The 26432-nt window shown below is 35.0% G+C and overlaps 3 protein-coding genes and 1 pseudogene across 5 annotated transcripts; 2 read left to right on the top strand and 2 right to left on the bottom strand.

The window, feature by feature from the left end:
• The first annotated feature begins 681 nt into the window (after positions 1–681).
• LOC116027023 lies at positions 682–3535 on the top strand (annotated as a pseudogene).
• Positions 3536–3813: 278 nt separating this feature from the next.
• Positions 3814–4449, bottom strand: LOC116027402 (50S ribosomal protein L27-like). Its single transcript, XM_031269001.1, has 3 exons — positions 4371–4449; positions 4149–4273; positions 3814–4047 (listed from the first exon to the last, which is right to left on the bottom strand). Exons 1-3 carry the CDS (start codon positions 4447–4449, stop codon positions 3814–3816), a joined length of 438 nt encoding a protein of 145 aa, XP_031124861.1.
• A 1101-nt stretch (positions 4450–5550) lies between these two features.
• On the top strand, positions 5551–13206 carry LOC116027397 (alpha-amylase 3, chloroplastic). The gene is made up of 13 exons (XM_031268988.1): positions 5551–5886; positions 6396–6526; positions 6867–6921; positions 7002–7124; positions 7200–7320; positions 7719–8074; positions 8573–9243; positions 9939–10128; positions 10332–10438; positions 11144–11393; positions 11536–11658; positions 11880–12047; positions 12457–13206. Exons 1-13 carry the CDS (start codon positions 5626–5628, stop codon positions 12613–12615), a joined length of 2715 nt encoding a protein of 904 aa, XP_031124848.1. The 5' UTR covers positions 5551–5625; the 3' UTR covers positions 12616–13206.
• Positions 13207–13821: 615 nt separating this feature from the next.
• LOC116027318 lies at positions 13822–22971 on the bottom strand. 3 transcript variants are annotated; one of them, XM_031268877.1, is made up of 14 exons: positions 22428–22971; positions 21164–21291; positions 20865–21050; positions 19307–19375; positions 19166–19222; positions 18793–18846; positions 18666–18728; positions 18497–18559; positions 17276–17440; positions 17043–17198; positions 16306–16386; positions 16117–16178; positions 15860–15988; positions 13822–14180 (listed from the first exon to the last, which is right to left on the bottom strand). In XM_031268877.1, the coding sequence occupies exons 1-13, from the start codon at positions 22609–22611 to the stop codon at positions 15910–15912; spliced, it is 1347 nt and encodes a 448-aa protein (XP_031124737.1). In that variant the 5' UTR covers positions 22612–22971; the 3' UTR covers positions 13822–14180; positions 15860–15909. The 3 variants fall into 3 exon arrangements, with proteins under 3 accessions (XP_031124737.1, XP_031124738.1, XP_031124736.1); XM_031268878.1 differs by having other exon boundaries at positions 13822–14184; positions 21164–21282; XM_031268876.1 differs by having other exon boundaries at positions 13822–14184; positions 22428–22970.
• Between the last annotated feature and the right edge of the window lie 3461 nt (positions 22972–26432).

Raw genomic sequence — 26432 nt, 5'->3', positions numbered from 1 at the left:
TTTTGGGGGCACAAATGAAAACTACAAAAGAGAAGAGGTTGAAATAGGGGGCACAAATGAAAACTACAAAAGAGAAGAGGTTGAAATAGCAAGCACAAATGAAAACTACAAAAGAGAAGAGGTTGAAATAGCAATAACTGAAAATTTCAATGATTTAAGTATTTAACAATTACTAACAATTAACAATTATCCACACTAGAAAGTTCTTATATATATTCCTTCAAATACTCTTGAACTCAGATTGAAAGCGATGGATTCTTTAGCAGGAAGGAAGTTTGTATATGAAAAAATATGTAATAATTATTTTTTAATGTGTTGTACTCAACATTGGTTGTCAGGAAGGAAATTTCGTGTACACAAAGACAAAGAGGTGCCTAGGAAATTGGAATGGAATTTAGTAAAAATAAAATTTTAAAAAATTAAGTTGTCAGTAAAGAGATTTCGTGTAGAACAGTTCAAATACTTTGACTTTTGGAATATGGCCAGTTGAATTGCCCATGCAGGAGGAGGACGATTGATTTCTCGATTCGCGGAGCGTGGGAACTACGCCCTTTCTCGCGTCTTTGTCTTCCTTATGTCTAAAATAATTTCATCTAGGTCCCTGATGTTCCCAATTATTACATTTTGTTCCTCAAAATTTTTTATTGATCATAGAAGCTCCCTTTTTCTAGGAAAAGTTGTTATCCTTGAAGATGTTGGTTAAGCTACAGGTCCACCACTTCGCCGCCGTGCTATGCTTCCAAGACCACGGTGGCCCAAACTTTCCGGCGACACTTCCCTTATCTTTCCCCGCCTGCAATCGCCCACGTCTCTTCACGGTGGCCTCCGCCCACCGTAACCACCAAGAAAATCGTCAAAACACCGAAACTAGCATTACCTCCTCTCCGTTGAACGATGAAGCTACTGTTACTCGAAAGCACAATTCCAAATCCACTTCTATGCTCTTCCACTTCCTCTCATTCGACCAAATCTCATATTCAAAAACGACGCCATTTACAAAGAGACAGGTGTCTTCTGTAGAAGAAGAGGAAGAAGATAAAATGAGGCTTCTAGAGATGTCATTGATAAGAAGAAGAACCCCTCAATTCCCAGGCTCAAGTTATGTTCAATCTCCCAGCGATCCTGATGTCAATTCATCTTTGCCACCCATTAAGAGTCTGTTTGATGACCAAAGCGGCATTGTTGCTGCTGCAGATGATGAAGAGATGCTTATTAAGGCCCTAGAGATACGCAGGAGAGTCACCACTGAGATTTTCATGGAGGCGATGAGAAAGGGGAAATTTGGGATCACTTATTCGAGAAATTTGGTATCCAAATTGTCTGATTTCATTGATTTTGTGATGATTTAGGCTGCTTAAATGAAGCAAATGCCTGAATTCTCGCACTCATCTTTCAATAGTCGAGCCAGGGCATTCATAGATGATTCCAATGTCGTTCCAATGGTAAGGTACATAAACAGTTTAAAAACTAAAGTTCTGATCTATACTTTATGCTCAATCTCAACTAAAAGCATGTGCTGATAGTTGGATTGCACATTTATGTTTATATATTATATATGTAATATGCTCAACAGGCCCCTCACGTGTCTAGAGTTGGCTCAACTCTGGACACCAAATTGAAGCATGCGCTCCATCAACAGCCTAAGTTGATATTTGGATTGCACATTTATGTTTATATATTATATGCTCAACTACTTTCAGTTTCAAACTAGTGGTTTTTCTTCTTGGTGAACTATTATTGTATTGCATTTTGCCATGAACTGCTTAGGTGGTTGAAACACAATTCATTATCATTTCCTCAAATTGGGAACCTCGTAAAACACAATTCATTATCATTTCCTCAAATTGGGAACCTCGTATGTAAATCAAGACGAGATGTTACCTACATAAGACGTTTTGCTGAGTGGTTAAAGTGGGTAAACGTGAAGTGGAGATTCATTGGGGTTGCAATGCTGAGATCAGGAGAGAATGTCTTCAGCCGCAACTTTGATGATTTGGATGAGAATATTGAATATTTGGAGAAGAACGGGATCCGGAGGGACTGGATTGGCTTTGTTATTAGTAGATGCCCTGAAATATTGTCATTTAGCATGGAAGAACTCAAGATGTGTGTTGAATTCTATTTGAATCTAGGAATGAATGAGAATGATTTCGGGACAATGGTTCTTGACTATCCTAAGGTGCTCGGCTACTTGAGTATGGAAGAGATGAACCAAACGGTACCTGTTTTAAACTCTCTTGTTAACGTGTGCTGCCAAGCATATTTCCCCGAGTGCTATATTTATAAACTGCACTAAAGAATGAAGATCACCTGGTTGGGATTTGAGATTGACTTGCTAATATATAGAAATAATAACAACTTTTAGTATTTTTCTTGTCTTGCGAGGATGAGGAATGGCTAATTTTGGCTGTGTTTTACATCCAGGTTGCGTATCTGAAGGAATTTGGCCTAAGTAACGAAGATGTTGGAAGAGTGATTGCATTGAAACCACATTTGATGGGTTGTAACATTGAGGAGAAGTGGAAGCCCCTTGTTAAGTTTTTCTACTACATCGGGATTTCTAAAGAAGGAATGCGAAGAATTCTTATTGCTAGGCCAATAGTATTCTGCATTGACTTGCAGAACACCATTGTGCCTAAGGTATGATTTGCTAGCATTTCTTGTCGAGTTACTGAACTATGTTTATCGTGCTCGTAATGATATTCAATCCTCTTTCTGTGTGTAGGTCCAATTTTTGCGAGAAATAGGCGTTCAGGAAGATGCCAGTGGAGATGTGCTTGCCAGGTTTCCCCGAATATTCACATATAGCCTTGAGAAGAAAATACGACCAACGGTCTATCCATTCCTCTTTTTGCTTCCTTTTGTCTTGACATATGTTGTCTCATTTGAACAATATAGAATCATATCATAGATCAAGTCAAGAATGCAGGTCTTAGGAATTTGTATTGACAAATATGTTTGGTATTCCTACGTCTTAGGAATTTGTATTGACAAATATGTTTGGTATTCCTACAGGTAATATTCCTCCTCACAAAAGCTGGAGTCTCACTCCTACAGGTAATATTCCTCCTCACAAAAGCTGGAGTCTCACAGAGAAATGTTGGGAAAGTAATAGCCTTCCAACCCGAGCTACTGGGATGCAGCATTGCACACAAATTGGATCCCAATGTGAAGTTCTTTTTGTCGCTTGGTATACCTCTCCGGAAATTGGGTGAGATGATTACTGACTATCCATTGATTCTTCGATACGATATAGAAAAACATCTTCGTCCCAAGTACAAATACCTGCGACGAACCATGGTTCGCCCTTTAGAGGATCTAATTGAATTCCCAAGGTATACAGTTTACTATAATGCTTGCATTAGAAATGTCTTTTAGATTATTCTTGCTGATGACTTTGGAATTTTTTACAGGTTTTTCAGTTATTCCCTTGAAGATAGAATAATCCCATGACATAAAGTCCTTGTAGAGAATCGGTTAAATTTTAAAGTTGCGATATATGCTGAAAAGCACAGAAGAAAAGAAACCTATGTAGCTCTCAAATGCAAAACTGCATCCTTTTGCAAATCCGTTTTTGCACAGCCATTGCTACCTCAGTCAGAATTACAAAATATAGCAACCGAAGAGAAAATATGACTATTATTACTAACAACAAAAATGTTTGCCATAAAGAGGCCATGTGAAGTACAGAAAGTGTATCTAGCGCATTGAATAAACGGAAACAAGAATTCAAACACGATGAGACTTATAGATGATCACTCCATAGTTCCAGATAAGTAGATGTAAGTGATTTAAAATTGGAGAAAGAAAAATCTAAGTAGCAGTCTTCAGCTCAGGATCTGCAGCAGTCGAATATATTGGGTGAAGAACATGACCATCTTTGGGCTCAACATGCACCCACTTACGTCCAGTCAGCTTGTTACGCTCAAACTTGACACACCCTTCTTTTAAAGCATAAAGGGTGAGATCTTTACCAATTCCAACATAATCCCCTGGATGAAATCGGGTTCCTCTTTGGCGAACAATGATATTTCCCGGGATCACCATCTGCAGCATAAACACTACTTGAGCAAGCAAAATACAAGGACAACAATCAATCTCATAATCTAAAACCATTCTTCACCATTAGGCCAAAAAGAAATTCTCACCTCTCCACCGAATTTCTTTACTCCAAGATTCTTGGGCTTTGAGTCACGTCCATTTTTTGTGGATCCTACTGTCTTTTTGGTAGCCCAACGCCGGAGTACTAATCTCAATCCCTCCCCATATGCATCTAAACCATGCAAAATAGAATGCAATTACCAACCCCCAATATTCTGCGTGTAATTCATGGATCAAAGCTACATAAAAACATGTGATCAAACTCATACCGCTACCATAACTGTATACAGGTGTGTTTGATACCAACTCTCTGATATTCAACCTCCTAAACAGTGTCGTGAAATTCATAACTTCCTTTGCCAAAATGAAACCTGAAGCAACAAAAAATGCGCCGATTGAGAAATGAGAACATCTTATAGTTGCTTGATGTCACAAAAGACAATTGAAAAAATTGCAATGATAACAGACCATCCAAACCTCAAAATTAATTTGCCTTAAAACAATGGAGAAACATAATTATACAATTTCTAATTACTGGTACCAGTCAACTTGAATAATTCTTAGTACAATGGAGAAACCACAAAGGCTTAAGTTGAAACCAAGTGCAAGAAATCAAACTCACCAAACTCAGACTACCCTAATGAGATACACTACACACAAGAGTAAGGCTTTTCAGCTAATTTAGTTTAACCTAGGCCCTAACTGCACATAAAGCATACGAATTCACACACATTGGGTCTAAAATGAACTCAAATACTCTTGAACTCAGATTGAGAGCGATGGATTCTTTAGCAATTGGGTTCCAACAGAAATCATAACTCAAGTGAAATTCATAACAACACAAAAGCAACCGTTTTGCACTGAAAAAAACACCACATTTTCACAGCTTCTTCTACTTAGTGGAGAAAATTTAGGGAATTAGCTAATTAGGGATTTATCGAATATGAAATATCAATTATCAAAATTAGTCATTAGGGGCAACTAATTAAGAGAATAAATTGAAGAATAATGAGATTGGTTGAGGTTTGAACCTGAGGACTGAGGCTATAAATCTATAATGGTGGTCCCGTGGTCGGTGGAGGAATGGTGAACGGATGGTCACGACGGAGCCACGGAGGAGAATAGCCGGACGACGGTGGGGGCAGGAGCTGCGGTCGCCTGGTGAAGAAGAAATAACAAAGGAATATTTTATATATATATATATATATATATATATATATATATATATATATATATATATATATATATATATATATATATATATATATATACTCCTAATAAAGCTTATAGTTTATCAAAGTTTTTTTGAGGACACAAATGAAAACTAAAACAGAGAAGAGGCTGAAATAGTACTAACTGAGAATTTTAATAATTTATGTATTTAACAATTACTAACAATTAACAATTATCCACGCCAGAAATTTCGTGTATATATATCTTCATACGAATCTACTACCATCACCTTTTTCTTTCAGGATCACGCTTTTTCAGGTGATTCAAAAGGATCAACACGCCGGAAAAATCATGTCCACGGTCACTATTGATCCTCTAATCCACCATTCTTTCCGGCGAACACCGAAATTTTGCTTAAATCACCGACAGCCTTCTCCGTCTTCTGTAAATTGCACGCGGAGGGCGCTCTCGGTTGGCGCTGCGAGGTTGAGCTTCTGCAACTGCAAGCATCGCCCTCGAAGGAAAGCTCTTGCTGTCCGAGCTAGCTCCACCGTTATCGAAACTTCCGACGTCGTCTTCGAAGAGACTTTCGATTTGAAACGACCTCACAGAGTAAGTGAAGAGATTCAGTTGGTGTATTTGCAAATACTAAGTGTGTAAACGTGGCTATATGAATATGTGGATGTGTATATACAGGTTTAATGAATTATTCTAGTGTATATAAGTGATTTCCGAGTTTGTGAAAGAAGGATCATTACTGAGTAAATGAAGGGAGATGAATCGAAATTCATAATATATGTAAATTTTGGTTATATGGATACGTTTTTGTGTATGTACACACAGATTTAATGAATTAATGAAACTAACGCTATTTTTTCTTAATTATTTACACAAGGAGCTAGATAAACAGCAAATTCAAAATTCTGAGTTTGTTTTCTGGAAATACGGACACATAGTAAAGTTCATTTAGCTTTTAGATCTGAGCGTATTAATTTGAGCTACCAGTATTTTAATTTCTTATTCTTTAATTGTATTTTGTAATTTGTATTAATATATACGAAGTAGCAAAAAAGGGAAAAATGTTTTGTTTAGTGATTCACTTACTGTATTTGGAATTGCAGGTAGAGGGAAGGATAGCAATCAGATTTGATAGTGGGAGGGATGAAGAGAACTGGAAGCTGACTATAGGGTGCAATCTACCGGGGAAGTGGGTTCTTCATTGGGGAGTTCATTATGCGGGAGACTCTGGAAGGTTTGATATGTTTAATTAGTGAGGCAGTTGCTATTGTTTCAAAATTACAAATCTACTACCACCTGCCTATTTCAAATGAAATCTCATGTGAAAGTTTATTCTCAGAAAAGTTTTAGATTGAGTCTCAAGTTTTAGGTTGTTTGTATCGTAGTAAGCAGCTACTTAGTATTTATTTAGGGAATTTTGTATTTTATGGACTTTAATGTTTTGATGTTCGTTGTTTTGTTCCCTGTTTTATCTATGATCACTTTTCTCTTGAGAGTAGTCTGGCTTTCATTATCTGTTGGTTCTGTTGGAACTAGATATTAAATAACGACGAGTTACTTTTTTGAGGTGGCAGTGAGTGGGATCAACCGCCTCTAGAGATGCGACCCCAAGGTTCTATTACCATCAAGGTACCAGTTTTGTGTATTACTTTTATTCTTTTTGAACTTCACATATTTGTTCTCTAAATACCAATTTTGTACCATTTCAGGATTATGCAATTGAGACTCCTTTAAAGAGATTGTCCACAGCTTTGGAAGGAGAATCGTTTTATGAAGTGGAGATTGACTTAAATATTAACAGTCAAATTGCAGCTATAAATTTTGTGTTGAAGGTTTGCTTCATTATCGATAGTTTAGAACATTTGCTTCTTTAATCAAGTATTTCAATTATGTAAGAACTTATGCAGGATGAGGAAACTGGAGCTTGGTATCAACACAGAGGGATGGACTTCAAAGTGCCTCTCATGGACTATGCTCATGATGATAGTAACATGGTAGGAGGAAAAAAGGGCTTCGGAATATGGACAGGTTCTCTAGATTCCATGTTTATTGTCTTATACACTGTATGCCTCAACTTCACTTCCTGCTATGTGTGTATCTTATCAAATATCATCTTTGTTTTTGTCTTTTCAGTAGTTGCATTCTGTGGCAAAGGTTAACTACTGTAACCTGTAGATCTCATGACTTCTCCTTACAAAAATGAAATAACAAAGTTTCTGCATAGGGCTAGATAATCATAATGATCAGTTTAGAGTTAAAACAATCAGTTTTCTAAACTATTGCATCAGCTTGCTAAGCATTAAAACTAGTATCTAGGATCTAGATATAAATTATTTTATTTTATTTTTTTAAAAAAAAACCTCGTCTTTCCCCATCCTAGTTTTAGAGGATTTAGACACTAAAATTTAGTTGTTCTTTTGTGGCAGGGGCGCTTGGGCAGCTGTCTGACATGCTCCTTAAATCTGAAGTCGATCATACTAAAGGTGAAAATGGAAGCAATGGCTCAAGTGAACCTAGGGAAAAAACTAGGTGCCTTGCAGGATTCTATGAAGAGCATGTTATTGTCAAAGAGACTCTTGTTGATAATTCAGTTACTGTCTCAGTAAAAGAGTATCCAGAGACAGCTAAAAATCTTTTACAGATAGATACTGATTTACCAGGAGATGTACTCATTCACTGGGGTGTCTGCAGAGATGAGGGTAAAAACTGGGAACTTCCCGCTAAACCATATCCAACAGAAACTACAATATTCAAGAATAAGGCACTACGAACTTCGCTGCAGGTATATGATCATCCTTTGGAGTAACTATATGATAGTGGTGAATCTGGTTTCAGCATAGTTGCATAAACCTTCAATCTAGCTACTTCCTGCTACAGTGTTTCAAAAGTTTTGCAACTTGAAACGCTGAAGCACACTATGGCCAACCTAGGACATAGTTCTCTGTGGAAATGGCCTCAATCAGAACTTCAGAAGTTTGTAGTTGATTGTTTAATTTAATACAGAGTAATTTGAAAGAGCCCTGCAGATTAATGTTATTTAAATGATTAATCTTTAAGAAAAGTGATTTGGAAAGCTTAAACAACTATAGAAAAGAACTTTGAGAGATTAAACTTTTTTGGACCTTATCCTCCTGAGGAGGATTAAGCAGGTTTATAAGCTTTATGATGAACTGTTAAATAGAAGGAGCTTGCCTTGGGTTCTATCTTAGATTCTTAGAATAATTATCTTGAGCTTTCTCCTTCTGCTTGTTGATTGACTCTTTATTCTCCTGCTCTGCAGCAAAAAGATGATGGATCTGGTTCTCAGAGATCATTTACTTTGGATGAAGGACCTGTAGGATTTGTTTTTGTACTGAAGCTAGATGATGGCACATGGTTGAATTGCAAGGGGAATGACTTTTATGTGCCTCTGCCTAGGAGCACAAAAGGTCAACTAAGCTCGATTGAATCTGAAGTTGAAACGCAAAACAAGGAGCTGGATTCCTTAGGGGCATCTGGCTCTACTTCCGAAGCAATTGAGGCTTCTTTGTACACTGATGAAATCATTAATGAGATTAGAAGTTTGGTCAGTGACATTTCTTCTGAAAAGAACAGAAAAACAAAAACCAAAGAAGCACAAGAGAGCATCCTTCAGGAAATTGAGAAGCTAGCTGCAGAAGCCTACAGTATATTCAGAAGCTCAGTTCCAACATTCTCTGAAAGTGCTCTTTTAGAAGCCGAGGATTTAAAACCTCCCGTCAAAATATCTTCAGGAACTGGTTCAGGACATGAGATCTTATGCCAGGGCTTTAACTGGGAGTCTCATAAATCTGGAAGGTGGTATTTGGAGCTACAAGAAAAGGCTGAACTGTTATCATCGCTTGGTTTTACCGTAGTCTGGTTACCTCCTCCTACAGAGTCGGTATCACCTGAAGGCTACATGCCGAAGGATTTATATAACTTAAACTCTAGGTATGTTGTTTCTCAACCTGATTCTGCAACTCATTGGTACTAAAAATGAATGCTACAATGAAAAATTAATAGTACAGAATAAAATGCAAATTTAAGTTTTATGCTGCTAGGTTGTTTGCGATGTATCTACTTTTTTCGTTCATGCAAACTGTGCATTCTTGTAGTTGGTCATGTTTTTGAACTGTTTTATGGTACTGTTCCTAACTTCCAAATAAATGTCTCATTGCCATAGGAACACAACAAGGAGTTGGGGAAGAAAGAAAAGATGTCCTACCCTCTGATAATATTAAAAAAAAAACTGCATCTCAATTTTTTTTCATCCTTTTAATGCTTTTGGCAATCAGAGCAAGTCCTCTTGTTGAAGACTTTCTAATTCCTGTCCTGCTGTTTAAGTAGGCTTGTTATTGTTGTAGGGGCAGAATTTTCTTCTCCATTCTCCCAACCTCTGATATTTATCCTCTGGTTATTTTCTCATGCGTGAGCCTTGCATGCTTTGTTGAATCTTTTTTTTCCCCTAGGGGTGGGGATGGAAAATTGTTGATAAGGGATTAAAGGTATATAAATGAAAGTGATACTAAATAAACTGGGTGCCTGTTTCTTTCCCACCCCTCCTCCCCCATCCCAACACATTTCAATAACTTTCTCTACATGGAGCCATCTCATCTGATATTGCCATGATTTCCCTGAATGCTCAGATATGGAACTATTGATGAGTTAAAAATGATTGTGAAGAGATTCCATGAAGTGGGAATCCAGGTTCTTGGGGATGTTGTTTTAAACCATCGGTGTGCTAGTTTCCGGAATCAAAATGGTGTCTGGAATATCTTTGGTGGTCGTCTTAATTGGGATGATCGTGCAGTTGTTGCTGACGATCCACATTTCCAGGTTTATAATTTTCTCTGATGCTTTTTTATTTTATTTATTTTTTAATCAATCATGAAACTTGTAAGACAGAAATTAGGATGGAAAGCCTTCAGTCAGGACTTATTATGACTTACTCAACAAATCTGATCTTTTGTAGCCTGAGTATATATTCCTAAATCCAGATACACAAGTCACCTTTCTTTTCCTCCGCCTCTTCTTTACAGGGAAGGGGCAACAAGAGTAGTGGAGATAATTTCCATGCTGCTCCAAATATTGATCATTCCCAAGAATTTGTGAGGAAGGATCTCAAGGAATGGTTATGCTGGCTGAGGTAAAATATTTTGGCTTGAAATGTACATATATCTCCTTAGTGTTAGTCTTGTGTAAGATCGTCTCACATTAGATGGTCTCACACAAGACCTACTCTTTTACTTACTATCCTTGTTTAATGATGACCTGTTGTTTATGACTATCAAACAGTTGCATTTATGCATGTTAGCACCATTTCCATTAACTACAAGCAAATGTGCAATTGTCAGTATAAATGTCAAAATTCATCATGGAACAAAATCTTTTTGTTGCGTATATATTAAGGTACATGAAAATTGATCCCAACCTTGGCCACATCTTTATCTAGCAAATATGAAGGACCTTTTCTATTTTCAGTTAAATAGACTATGTTGAGGATGTTACCCCTCTCAAGTAGCTTTAGCTTTTAGTTTAGGTGTTGGATTTCAAACCCCCCATCCAGTATACTAGAAGAAAGAAAAAGCTTTGTGTTGAGGTTGAGCATATAATTCTATTTGGTATCAGCAAATGTCCTTGTTTTGACTTCCACAGGCTACCAATTAACAATATATTATTCATGTTCTGTTCCTGTTTTGGGTGGCTTTTGGGGCAGGGTATTGTTGAGGATGCTGATCAAATAAAATGCTAAATCTGTCTAGATTTAATCTCTTATGCCTTTTAGTTGTGAATCATATAATTGAATAGGTTACTTGAAAATGTGAACATCTTCTAATATATGGTTGATCAGGGAAGAAATTGGTTATGATGGATGGAGACTTGATTTTGTTCGGGGATTCTGGGGTGGCTATGTGAAGGATTATTTGGAAACAAGTGAGCCTTACTTTGCTGTTGGTGAGTATTGGGATTCCCTTAGTTATACTTACGGAGAGATGGATCACAATCAAGATGCTCATAGACAAAGAATTGTTGACTGGATTAATGCAACTAATGGAACCGCTGGTGCATTTGATGTCACAACAAAGGGAATTCTTCATGCTGTAAGCATTCAACCCAATAGCATTCTTTCAATTCAAGCTTATGACTATGTTGTGAACTTTGTAGATTTGAGCACAAAGTTCAAGAATATTTGAAATGCCATTCTTACTAAATTATAATCTGTTTATAATATCCTCTGTATAGGCAATTGAGAGATGTGAATACTGGAGATTATCAGACACGAAAGGTAAGCCTCCAGGAGTTGTTGGCTGGTGGCCATCTCGTGCTGTGACCTTTATAGAGAATCATGATACAGGTTCTACACAGGTGCATACCTCTTTTCTTCGACCTATGCCCTTCTAAATATGAGATTCAAGCCTTCAACAAACAATTCTTGTTACCCTTGCCTTCTATGGGTGTAGAAATCCACATCACCTCTTGTCATTTAGTTGATTTCATCTTTTATTTCCCCATTTTTATAGTAAAATTGTACCAAAGTAAATGTATCTTATTACTTATTACTTCAATCATCTCGTTTCCCCCTGAAGGGTCATTGGAGATTTCCAGGTGGAAAGGAAATGCAAGGATATGCTTACATCCTTACACACCCAGGAACCCCATCCGTTTTCTACGACCATGTTTTCTCTGGGTATCAATCTGAAATAGGATCTCTCCTCTCCCTCAGGAAGCGCAACAAGATCCACTGTCGGAGTACGGTAAGTGCACAATGTTAATTTTAGCACCACTTTTGTTTATAAAAGTTGTTCATCCAATGAAACAAACTCATATTATATTGTTAGACATCCAATTTTGTAAATGAATACGAGCTTCTATAAAATGTAGGCTAAGTTCTCTTATACTATTGTCCCGGAATCAAGCCATAAAAATTTTCTGTAGTTTTCTGATTTTGTATACGCTTATGTTATAAATGGGGAAAACATTGTATTGACTAACATATCTATACCTGTGTGGCCTGTGGGATTCTACTTCCACCACTTCATACTGATTGACTAATGTGAAAATAAACACCGAGATAACCTATATTTGATTATGAAATAAACGTGAAAACAGTATGAAGAAAGAAGTTCTCTCTGACAATATTTGCGCTGTTGTTGTGTAATTCAGGTCAAAATAACCAAGGCAGAAAGGGATGTTTATGCAGCAATGATTGATGAAAAGTTGGTGGTGAAAATTGGACCAGGCTATTACGAGCCCCCAAGTGGACCCCAGAACTGGTCTGTGGCTCTCGAGGGCAGTGATTACAAGGTCTGGGAAGCATCATAAGAGAAACCACAGTTGCTATTTAACATTTGAAGTATATAAGAACAAGTTACTCGAGAGTGTCTCTGTGACTAGGTAAACTCGTTTGCCTACTCATCGGGGGCAAATTGGGCTCGCAATCCATGTTCCTTTGGTAAGTTCAGTGCTTTTGTACTTGTACGCATGTTACTATTTATTGTAGTTGGTAGATCGGTCGGGGGACCGAATGCTAGAGGGAAGGAAGTTGTTTACAGCAAAGGAGAAATGGCAACAGGGGTAGGACTTCTGCTGCGGCTTTGCTAGTATTCAGGTTTGCTGGCCTCGTATATAATGTTAGTCTTCTTCATACTTGATGTATAGATAGAAAACATTGTGTTGCAATGGAGATAGCTTCCATGGTCCATAGTATTCACTATTCCAGTTAATCCCAGTTATTACAATTGTAACATTGGAAACTATATGTATTAGCAGCAGCATATATATACCGAGTATATATGTATCTATATATCAATGCCTTCCTATTGTTTGGAATCAACTTGCATCTATTACTAAGTGTAAAAGACTGTAAGTACATAAATTTACTACTGTAAGTGTATAAATTCACTATAGTTTGTGTCATTTTATGTACTTGTAGTATTATTTTTATGTACTAGCTTATGCAAGTCACGACAATAAGTACATAAAATCACTATCGTTTGTGTCATTTTAATGTACATGCAGGTATTATTTTTATGTACTAACTTATGCAGGTCACGGCATATGACCCGAATCATAATTTGTGAAAAGTTGATTGAAATGGAGGTTGAGTGCATGATTGATAATGCTCTTCATTTGGCAAAAACTTCTAAGCCCGAATTATAATTTGTGAAAAGTTGGTTGAAATGAAGGTTGAGTAAGCCCGAATTATAATTTGTGAAAAGTTGGTTGAAATGAAGGTTGAGTGCATGATTGATAATGCTTGCATTTGGCAAAAGCTTCCAAGCCCAAATTATAATTTGTGAAAAGTTGATTGAAATCGAAGTTGAGTGCATGATTGATAATGCTCTGCATTTGGCAAAAACTTCCAAGCCCTCACTCATGGATGCTGATTGATGACAAGGATATAAATTACAATTTTCCCTTTGAACCCGTAGACATAAAAAATAAAAATAAACAACAGCATTTTGGATCATGGTCATGGTCCACTGTATAACAATTGCATAAAGCTATTTTGGATCATGGTCCACCGTATAACAATTGCATAAAGCAATAACATTAAAGAGTATGATTGACAGCAGAAAACCAAAACGAAAAATTAATAGCAATAATCACCATGCTCATTTCTACATGCCCCGTGGTCAACAATAATACATACCACATTAATCTGAATATGAACATCCTCCTGTCTGTGGCTCAAACTACCCAGAGAAACAAAGTAAAAATATGATATGATATGATGATACATAATTCTCCAAAACCATCCGCCATGTGATACTATTCTTGATGACACAATCCAGGAATTATACACATCAATGAGTTGACACAATCAAAACACCTCAGAACAACAAAAGAATTACTCGGGGCTCCACAGACCATGGTATTTACGTAACCTATCTGCAACAAAACAAAACAAAAAATAAAAATAAAAAATTAATTAGCAATGTTCAAGCAGATAAAGAAATTTGCTTCTAGGTATAATCTACCCTGTAATGCTATTGAAATCCCGCTATCAGAGCAAAATGGTCGATAAAAATCCAGTTCTGAATAGTAATCGTGTCAATCCCTCAAAATTATTGCGTGGATATTTAGAAAAACTGAAGTATAGTAAAAGCAAAGCAACCTGAAAGAAATTGGATGGAAATATAGTGAAGCTTCCAGGCACTCATCTAATGTTTACTGACACAATATCCCCTCTCAATAAAGAGTTGAATAGACTAAAAGCAAGACCAAAGCAATCAATTTCTCCAATGCGGAAAACCATTAGTTTTCCAAAGCATATATTGAGAACACAATGGCATTTCATTTATACATTTCCCCTTATTATCAGCCACTTCATACATAAATGGAAAACCGAGCATCTGAAATATATCACCAGGAAAAGTAGCTATAAAGAATCAGTATACCAAAGAATAGAGATTGGAATTTACCTAATGGCATATTTATTTGGTAAGTAATATTATTACTGTGAACTGTGCCATTTTAATTTGCTCAATATCATATAACATCTAACCTAGGGATGGTAGGTTGAGTGTAGGTGTGGTTTTAAGATTGCACTTGCATCATACCTTACCAAATATATTGAAGTCTTGGAAATGAAAATCTTATAAATAAAATTGAAAATTATGTGCCGTAGTTTTGCTATTTCAATATAATTACTTGATTGAATTTTTAAAACATTAGAATTTATTAATTTATATGAATTTTTTTTATTGATTTTCGGAATCGGAATAGGAATCAAATACTTGGTAATGGTAATAATTAGGTTTTGGTGAAAGTATTTTGCATGTTTGGTAGTAGGGTAAAATTGGAATGATTACCAATATTGATGTTTGGTTGTGTATGACCCTATAATGAGAATAAATGTTTTAAAAAAACAAAATCAAAAAATCAAGACAATTGATACTAATATTTTTTTGAATACAACAACTAACCCTATTACATTGTAGTATCTGTTCATATATACTGTCTCAACCTGTTGAAACACAAAGAGTCAATATCACATCCACTGAGGCTCGATCTCATGACCTCCCATATGGGAGAGCCACTACATGCCATTTGAGCACAGGGTGTTTGGCTAATTGATACTAATATAATGACATCTAGCATCAATATGAAAAAAAAAATCAAAACAAAAATCTAATAGTATTAATCCAAACTTAAAAATTAGATTACCAATAAGATGGAATGATACCCCTCTTTAATAAGGGTATGAAATTTTTAATTGAAGGGGTAATCAAAACCCATAGTTGTGTTTTAAAAAGTTGTCAACCAAACACTAACTATGATTTTGATTTCCATTCCTAATGTGTAAACCCATGAACCAAACACACCCATAGTTCCATCATTAATGTATTATCTTTTCCGTATTATTAAAGTATTACGATAAAACTCGGGGAAATGCTAAGTGAACTCCAAAGGGTATCACTACCTCGTATTTCCTAAATTTATTAGAAGAAAAAGAAAAGAAAAACCGCGGTCCCTTTTTCTGGGTCAGTTAATGTGCTTCATGTCAACAGGAATACATAATGGAGTAAAAAGAGGAAGTGTAGCACAACTCTAAAACTCATACCTGTGATTTTTAAACAGCCATCATGTTCCTAAAAGTTTCAAGCTTCACAACTATTTCTCTGTATGTCCACGCTTTGCCTTACGACGTGAATGGTGTGAGCTACTTCTGTTGGATGGCTTGGCCTTCGTACTGAAATATGTTATTTGAAATAGCAAAACAAAACCTTTAGCCTAAATGGAATGACAAACGCAACAAATACAGAAACTTGTATTCATTTCTATTTCCTCTAGGTTTTCCATAACAATGAAAAAACTAACCGGAAAATGGCAGAGAAAACTTTAAATAGAATTATGATTGGCAAAGCCAGCATAGCAGAGGCCTACAACATAAAACCAAATGATTTGAAGTATATTAAATACAGTAGCTGTAGATACAAAATGATTGGCATTGAAGTCAACAAGCAAATATGAGAGCTAATCTATGACAGTCAGTAAACAGATACATACAGCAAACCAGATAAGCTCCTTTGTTGCAAGAGGCCTTGTAAGCTCATGTTTCTTCAGTGTTTCTTGGACAGTGCCTTGAAGCTTCACAAGACAAAGAATTAACAAAATATTGCACAAGCTCCCAACCAAAACCATAGCCGTATGCTAAATCTTATGTAGCATTTAACATATAAAAAGAAAAAAAATTTACGAAGTTCACATTTGGCATGCAAGGGAATCAAGGATTACTTATAAAAACAGACATTTCCCTCAAATTTTGTCGGTTAAATCAACTTAGTTGACATTGTGGTCAGCAGATAATGATTCTGAAGTTATTTGGGCTGATCAGACTTGTTTCATGGCTGTGGCAGTAGGGAACATGAAAGCCCTTGCGGCAGATATTAGTTGTGTAGGCCTAGGTTAAGAATGTGTTTCTCGATTATAGTTAAGATTGTTTCTTCTTGCTCACAATTCTTAAACCAATATAATAGATGTAGCAGAAAATATAGGAGAAGGAAATAATCGGGGAATCCCATCTAGAAATTTTTTAGAACAATCTGCAAAAGAAGGCTGATAAATAGTAACTAAAGCAGCAAATTGTGCATTTTGTTTCTTCTGCATATATATGTGATCTAAATATTCAGGATATCACACACAGGTATTTTGATACCTTAGGTTACATTAGGAGTAGCATGTCTTGTAAACTACCACTCTCCTCCATTTACTATTGAAATCCAAAAGAAAGGTGCTTTATATACCTGATGATGGTATGTACTTGCAGATTCTAGGAATTTTCCATAAGCATGAACTGCCTTCTTTGTATAAGGCTTTATGACCACACGTACTTTTTCTACATGAGGTCTTGTGGTAGTGGCTATCTGGTCAATGTATGGCTTGCTGAATTTCCTAATTTGCTGGCAGCATTGACATACATAAGAATAACATATACAGTTATACACAATTTATTTAGATTTGAGCAAAAATATATCACCTGAAAATAAGGATCTGCAATTTCCTGAACCTTGAGTACATGTGGGGTTACAGCATCCTTGGACGATGCATAAATTTCAAGAGTTTTTGTCTTTAGAGAGTGAAGATGTGGTTCAACATTGGTGGTAGCTATAAGCCATTGTTCTTTCACAGTAGGAACCCATTTCTTCATAAAGCAGGCAAAGACAGCAACAGCAAGTTTTAAAAAAAAAATCCATTCACCACAAAAAGGAGATTAAGAATTTAAGTAGAGAAAATATCATGAAGTGGATGCAAAATTAATTAGACATTAATGTCCTTTTTAGTAACTGGAGGATTTTTCAACTTTCTAGAAAATAGGAAATAGAAAGTGGAAGACAATTCTATTCAAAATCAACTATTTTCCAAATTAGAACATGGAAATTGGAATACACTATTTTCCAACATAACAAAACAACAAAAAATCCAAAAGCATTTGCTTTCACATTTTCAAAAATTTTCCAAACACAAGAACATACATTACTATAATCAACATTATTATTGGCTACAAACTTGCATCTCACCTATATATCTACTCCTACCATCATCCACTCGCCACCCCTACCTCTCTCTAATGCTACCACCTACCTAGCCCAACCATCATCACTGTCACCTCCATTTTAATTCACTTCTTTCACCCACCATTACCTGCCTACCAACCCAACTATGGCCTATCTATGTAACACACCCCCAGTTATATGCACCTCACCAAGCCACCACCATCTACCTACCCACCAAACACAACTACATTCATAACCATCACCAGCTACTTTACCCACCACTATCTATTTACCATAACCTACACCTATCTACCCTTCAACCCACCCCGACCCTTCAATATTATCACCATTTGATATAGGCATTTGTATTTTTATATGAATTTACTACAAATAACTTTCTATTATATAATTTGGAAAATCATTAAATTTTGAACATGTTTTCTAGCTTTCCAATGAAAATGAAAACTTGGAATTTGGAAAGCAAAAAATGGAAAATGGTAGTGAAAAACTGTAACTAAACAGGCCCTAAAATAATTATCAACTATTCTTTGCTCATTCCATTTGAATTCAAAATAGTTGATAGCCAAAGCACTGCCTTCCTCTACATGTCAAGAGTTTTAACATATTTTCTTGTTAGAAGTCAACTGAATGAAAAATCTTGTAAAACAGAAGTACATAGATATTAATTATGTAAGCCGGCTTACAGTTCTGATTTTTTCCATGTGCGGCGCAGCCCATGCTTCAGCCTGAGCCTTTTTCACAATGGCCTGAAAAGAGCCCAAGAAGGATGAACTGGTCACATTTACAAAGCTTCAAATCAACCATATCATATTTCCATCCTTTACAAGGACATCCAATGCAATATGAAGGTACCTTTTGAAGCAATACATCCATAGCAGGTTTTACATGTTCCTCCCAGTGCTTCTCCAAAATTTCCTACAAGTTGATAATTTAGTCAAAGATCCATACACAAATCAACATTAACCTTCTCAAAATGTACCTGGTAGTGTATCAAGTGAACTGCAAGCCAGGGTGGAAGCCATGCACCGTGCACCTAATCCAAGGATGAAGCATATTAGCACATATTAAAAGTTGCCTTTTAAAATTTAAGCCACAATAGCAAGGCCAACATAAATGTAGTAACGCTGTATATACAATCAAGAAGAGTTGACATTGACTTAATGTTTTAATGTAAATTTTGATTTACAATTTGTTTCATAATTCAAAGCTTTTACTAGTCCTATATATATCATTTCCTATTTAACCCAATGAAATTGAGTCATCAATTTTTACAAGGCAGGAGTGTAACACACAGATATACTTTCTTTTAAAATATCACATTTTTCTAACACACCATAATCAACTAGTCTTACCTCCATCAGCTCTTTAGTTTTTGTTGTGGCATCAAATCGTGCTCTCACCATTTCCTCCTATAAGATTTAGGAAACTACAATCAAAAACATTAATTAATCATGCAAACATTTACTAGTTTTGGGGTGTATAAGATAGCATACCTCAGCAACTTGAAGAGCCCGCTCAGTTTTTTGTATTTTTGCAGACTGCTCTTCAGTGATCTTCTGAAACTGCAGATTAACAAAACAAAAGAAGATCAGAACTGTATAAAGAAAAGATCTTAAAAACTTTGATAAATTATTAGCATAGTTCTCCATTTGATGTATAAAAAATTGTTATTATAGGTTCATAAGTTTATTACTAAAAGAAATCATGAATAAAATAACTCTTATCTGGAATTCACCATGAAGCAGATTGTAGAAGACTTCATTGAGCTATGATAAGCTTTCCTAGTAAATGCATTATGTTCCATTAATCTTTTCCCTTTGTAGGTTCTGCTTAACATTTCTTGGAAAAGAAAGTTATTTAGGTTCTTATGGTATACCAGATTACCAGGTTCTCATTTTACAAAAAAGCATGACCTCTACTTTTGCCTTCATTGCAATCTGCAATGAACTAATGCAGTAGGATATTATTATACTTTGTTTTATAAAGGGTTTATTGATTCCAAACCTTTTTGGCAGTATGTAATTATATTCTAGGTTTAGCTTAGGAAAGAGACTTGACAGCTGTGAAAGAAATCATAATATGATGGTCCATCAGACGGCTACTGGCAAAGAATATGATACGTATCAGACTCATGAATTATAGTGCTTAATAAAATTTAATGAAGAAGCAAACATATGTAACTGACCACCATCCAGTCATGATTAATGTCTAGTTATCTATGGAGCACACATAGAGATACAACTGTCATGTTAGTATCTGAAATAGAAATAACGATATGCCATTTCAGAAAAATAAGACACAACGCACTAGGGACACAAATTTGAAGTGTTGTTTATTGTTAGTATGTGACATGCGGCATAAATACCTTCAACAAAATAACAAATAAAAATGATAAAGTACCAATAATAAATACAACTGTACACTTTCATCTTGAAAAAGATATTTAAACAAAGGATTAGTATATGTATATGTATACTACATTATTTAGCAGGAGTATGTTCAAAAATTAAAAATAAAAATAAAGTAGAACACCAAAATGAAATACAAGGGTGCACTTTAACCTTGAAAATATTTTTTACACTTAGATTTTAACCCTGAACTTCATTTTAAAGTGGAGCAAAGTGATCAGGTTCAAAATGCAAGTGTGTCTTATATTTCTCTTCAAGAATACATTTTATATTTCACTATTAAACACACTTATTAATTGTCGGCATAATCCAGCACACAACAGCATTTGATGAGAAATGCAAAAACATAATGTCAAACTCAGCCCTGGACATTTCCAAAAGAGTATGTGAATACGTTTCTCAATATTATGCATTTCGTTTTATGCTTGATAAGCACATTTTCAGAAGAATTTTCAGGGGTTAAGTTTAGGAAATACAATATAAGTATCAATTGGCCATTGCTAGGTGTTAAAACAAAATAACTAAATGAAGAAAAAGCTGCTATTTCAAAATATGATGCACAAGAAATAAAATACAAAACATTCAAAAAATGTAACCATTACCATATAGTATGAAAAACTAAATGCAAATAAAAGCAGCTTACTTTCAATATTTTTGAATTCAATTCAGTCAATTCCTTCTCTGCTACAATTTTTTGGGCTTCAAGTTCTTTATTCTCCTCACTCTTCCACTCAATGTCCTTTCTAAGACTGTCAACCTGTTTTTCTAAAAGATCAGCTCGTGCCTGTGCTTTTCCAACCTGCTCACGAGCATCCAATGACCCCTTTTTCTATGATAATTAAAAAAGAAACAAAAATTTTAATGAAAACACATATGTAATAGAGGTAAATGTAGCAGAATATGCAAATACTAGAGAAGTGTTTGCAGTTATATATCGCTCACCTGTAAAGAAGAAAATTCAGTTTGCAATGAGGCAATTTTATCTGATTTCTCCTTTATGATATTCTCCTTCTCAGCAATCACCTGATCCTTTAAATACAATTCCCGAGCCTTCTCCTCAACTTGTGATTCTTCAAGTGGAATTCATATTAAAAATCTAAATGTTCAATTACCATCATTTTTTGTATGTCAAACATGAGAGGAAAGAGCAAGCATGTTGACATCTCTCTAGCATTTTTTTAATATGAATATCTACAAATCATATTCAAGTAATATGAACAAAAATCCAACACAAAGCACTTACTAGACTTAGCACCTAAAAAAATATAATGCAATACTTATGAATAACTTCTATACATAAATGCTTAAAGAAACACATATAAGATGCAGAAAGTATTAAGTATAATGTTATATCATCATCCTTCTAACTTAATTCCTTAAAATGTGTGGGTGACTTGAAGCAACAAAAGTATCGTATCCATGCAATGGTAGCACTGTTGCATCAATTGCATATTGCTTGGAAATAAATTGGTGGGAAACAGAAATCCAAAAATGGTTCTCTTAATTTAGTATCAAAAGACCCTCCAGAAAGTTTACTTGTTCTGCTTGGTGAAGACGCTAAATAGATTGGAACCCTAACACTAGGTTTGTTAAAAAATGCTTTCACCTTATATAGCCCAAAAAAAGGTCTGCAAAACCTTAACCATCCAGCTTTAAATGCTTGAATTTAGCATTCCTACTACTTAAAAATCCAATCTTTAAGTTAAATCAGAGCTCCATGCTTGGATTTGGAAAGTCAATTATCCATAATGAAATTCTTTAAAAATCTGAGCTACAGATACAATCCTTGGGTACACAGAACTTCCAATTAAACTTCCTTTGTCTACTTGTGTGTTCTGACTTCTGAGGCATTTTAAAATCATGTGGAAACTCTCTAAAGATACAAACTTTCATCACTAAGCTAAGCTAAAAAAATGTTAGTTGGAATAAAGCCCTCATTATACTAAAGGGGAAATTTGATAAGAAATTTTGTGTGAGTTGTAAGGATGAATAGTTTGAAATTTGAACTACTACAACTTTAAAATTTAAAATTAAAAACTTAGAACAAAGTTTGGGCAAATGAAATCATAATTCAGTTCAGGTAATAAAAAAATTAAATTTAAACTAATTAATTTAGCAATCCCTCCCGCTGCATGAGATACTAAGTGGAGTAATAAAACATCACAAAATTAAACAATAATTAGCGGATGAGAGATGGTGAACTAACCCAATGTATGAATCATAGTCTTGAGACTTTCCAATTCACCGGAAAAATCAGGATCGCCCGATCTGACTAACTCCACATCAGCATCGGCGTCAACGTCAGCTTTGATCGGAGTGCAGATTAGGGCAACTAGGATGACGAGTGCGAAAACCGGTCCCCGCCACTTCAACTCCATCGCTGCCGCCATGTCGAGCTCCAGCGATCTGAATTGATAAACACTTACACTTACACTACTGCTTCTTAATTGCTTTTCCCCAAATTTGTGAAGTGAGAAGCTGAGCACGCCAAGCTCGACGACGAGGACGAGGACCAAATATAAAATAAATATCAATTAAATAATAAATAAAGTTTATATATATATAATAAAATGTTTTCGAGTTATGTGGACTATGTCTATGGTGGCGAGATATAGAACAGGAACGAGGCCGCACGAGGGGAAGTTCAACGTCACGTGGCAGTGTGCGGTCGGAGAAGTCGAGGACTTCACTTCACGAGTAGCTGATGAAAAATCTGGGCAAAACCATTTGCATTCCACCACCAAGGCACCAACTCATCCAAATGCAAATAAAGAGATTTTTTTTTTACCAGTCCTATACCATATACTCATATACTAATTACCCAATAGGGTAGTCCAATATGGTAGTTTAAGTGATAAATGAGCTCTTTTCGTGATTCGATTTTCACAAGTAATGATTCCCCCTCCTCATTACTCATGCAATGCACAGATAAAATTTATTATCACTCAATTAATTGAATAATATATGACTCTGAAATTCTCTTGGAAAAATTGATATGTAATTATATTATTAGTAAAATAAATATGAAAAATGGGAAAATAATTTATTTGTAATCTTTTTTTTTTTTTTTGAAAAACAAACTATCGAGATATATTAATTACTTGAAAATAAGTGTTGAATACAATCCGGAAAGGTAGAAAACCAAGAACGAGGACCAAACTGAGAAACCGTCGCTCTAGCTAATTAAAGCATGAGCTAAACGATTCGCTGATCTAGGAACAAAATGGAAGGACACATCAACAAAAAGTTGTTTCAGAGTAAGACAGTCACGAAGGACACAACCCACATAAGAATGCACCGGTGCGGTTGATTTATAAGTTGCAAACTAAAGTGGATGTGAAGTGCCATTGACAGAGACTTTAGGCCGCCGGCCAACTCGCAAAAGCAAAAGGTGCTTGCTTTTAGGATACTTCAAGGTAATCAATTTGAATCTAGCTTAGCTTCCTTAATGGACTGGTCTTGCTTCTCTTCCTTAATGGAGTATTATATATATATATATATATATATATATATATATATATATATATATTTTAAGTACTATTGACTCTATTATAAGGTAGTATTTATTTTATATTTTCACTAACTGTTGCAGTTCAAAGAGTTTGATTCTATGACATCCTTCAAGGAGAGTTACGGAGATGCTAACTGAGCACAAGGTACTTGCGAGTATTTTATATGTTTATATTTACTAAAATTAAATTAACTTATATTTGATCTATACAAAATTAATATCAAGCATACATTGTGTGTGCACGTTTACAATAAATAAATAAATAAAAATAAATAAATAAATAAATAAATAAATATATATATATATATATATATATATATATATATATATATATATATATATATATATATACACACTACTGTGCGAACTGCCACCCAAGGAGGGAATGAGAACACATCACAGCCGTCCACGTGTTCAAATCAACGAATCAGATGCAATTTAAAAAAACAATACGGTGGCATTTTTGTAAATAATTGGAACTTTGGTGCAAGTAATTGTGTTATAAGTGCACCTAGTTTCACTTACAAGTGCACTTAGTTTCACTTACAAGTGCACCTATTTTCGCACCTATTTTTACTTACGAGTGCAAGTAATTTACCTTGTAAGTATTCATGCACCTATTTTCGCAACTACTTTCACTTACAAATGCAAGTAATTTACCTTGTTAATATTCGTGCACCTAGGTGCAACATAGGTACACCTAATTATAACATTAGGTGCACCTAGTTATAACATTAGATGCACTTAGTATTGATGCTTAGTGTAAAATTCACTTGCACTTGTAATATATTTTACTTGCATATGCAATACATTTTACTTGCACTTGTGCAAGTAATTTACTTTGTTAATATCCATGCACTTGGGTGCAATCTAGGTGCACCAAGTTATAACATTAGGTGCACTTAGTATTGATGCTCAGTGTACAATTTACTTGCACTTGTAATACATTTTACTTGCACGTGTGCACCTATTTTCACTTGCAAGTGCAAGTAATTTTCCTTGTTAACATTTATGCATCTGGGTGCATCTAGTTATAACATTACGTGCACCTAGTTATAACGTTAGGTGCAACTACATACTGGACACGTAGCGCGCTGCGATTCGTCCGCAGTTCTCTCCTGGGCGGCCCGTACGCACCTGAACGACATCCTCTCTCTCTCGCGCGCTCTCTCTCTATATATATATATATTAAAAACACAGAAAAGATAATCTTTGTACAACGATATTTTAGATGTTCGTTATAAGATTAAGGTGTTTGATTTGAATATTGAAATCAAATTTTAAATCAAAATCAAATACATAGTAATTAGAACAAGTTTCAATAAGTAATTTTTATTTAGTAGTGAGCAGGAATAGAAATCATAATATGTGTGCGCAAGTGAGACTTGAAAAAATGGAAGCAGATTTTTTCCAGTTAAAAAAAGTCTTTTCCTTCCTCATTTCCCATTTGAAGACATTAAACACAACTAAAACTTTATAATGGGATGGCTTTCTCCATTTCATCATGTTTTGACTTTTGAATCATAATCCAAGGCAAATGCCTCCTACAATTTTTGGATTTAAATTTGATAGTAGGATTTAAAATATTCATGAGACAAATGCCTCTAAAAGTTATTTTCGTACTTATTATTATTATTACTAGTTTTTCACGTATATTGCACGGATGAGATAATGTCCAATGTTTATTTATAAATAAGTACCTCAAAGTAAATCAAGGAAATATATATGAGATGTTCATGCATAGGTAATTGAATGTTGAATTTATTTATTTAAATCGGTAATTCAAAGTATATGAATGCAAGATAATATATGAGAGATTGATTATAATCGTCACTAAAATAAATGTTTGCAACTTTGTAATAATGCTAGTCTAAATACTCAGTCTAAATAAATACTATTTTTTGTTTGAATTTCTCTAAGGGTGTGTTTGGTTGGGGGGTTTAGGCATAAGGTATGGGTATGAAAGTGATTGTTAGTGTTTGGTTGATAGGTTTTGTGAATGCTACTATGGGTTTGGAATACCCCCATCAATGGCAAAACCCATACCCTTATTAAATAAGGGTTTCATCTCCCTTCATCATTTCTTTCGCAACTATTAATAATCATTCCCATTCCACCCAACTACCAAACATGCTAAATACTTTCACCAAAACCCATTACCCTTACCAAGTATTTGATACCCATTCCGATTCCGATTCCCATGTGCGAACCAAACGCACCCTAAGTTTTTTAATTTTCTTTTGGGTAGCATTGTCATTGTCTTTATCTCCCGTATTTGTCATTCTTTTATTGGTAGTGTGTCATGTGCAATTATAGAAAATAAAGACAATATAGCTAATTAAATTATATCTCTTTTTTTTTTTAATAAAGGCATTGTATGCATCTAATTTTTAATTAAAAAAATGCATATGTATTATTTTTTGTCGTAGCTACTAATTTATTTAATTTAATTAAGAGTAATAGAGTAGGTTACTTGCTTTTCATCCACAACAATGAAATTGATTTTTTTTTTAATTTTCATTTGCTGATGAGACAAGTTGTTTTGGGAGTTTGTCAATGACAATTGCTACAATTGCTGTCAATAGAAGATGTTCGAAATATATTGTTACAATATATATTGTTATAATGATATAGTAAAAATTTACTTACAAATTTCTTTAGAAGTTTTCATGTATTGATAAAATTATGAGCATGATATGT

Source organism: Ipomoea triloba, chromosome 8 (assembly GCF_003576645.1).
Source record: "Ipomoea triloba cultivar NCNSP0323 chromosome 8, ASM357664v1".
Lineage (NCBI taxonomy): Eukaryota > Viridiplantae > Streptophyta > Magnoliopsida > Solanales > Convolvulaceae > Ipomoea > Ipomoea triloba.
Note: the sequence above shows the minus strand (reverse complement) of the source record. Positions and strands in the feature narration are given on the sequence as shown.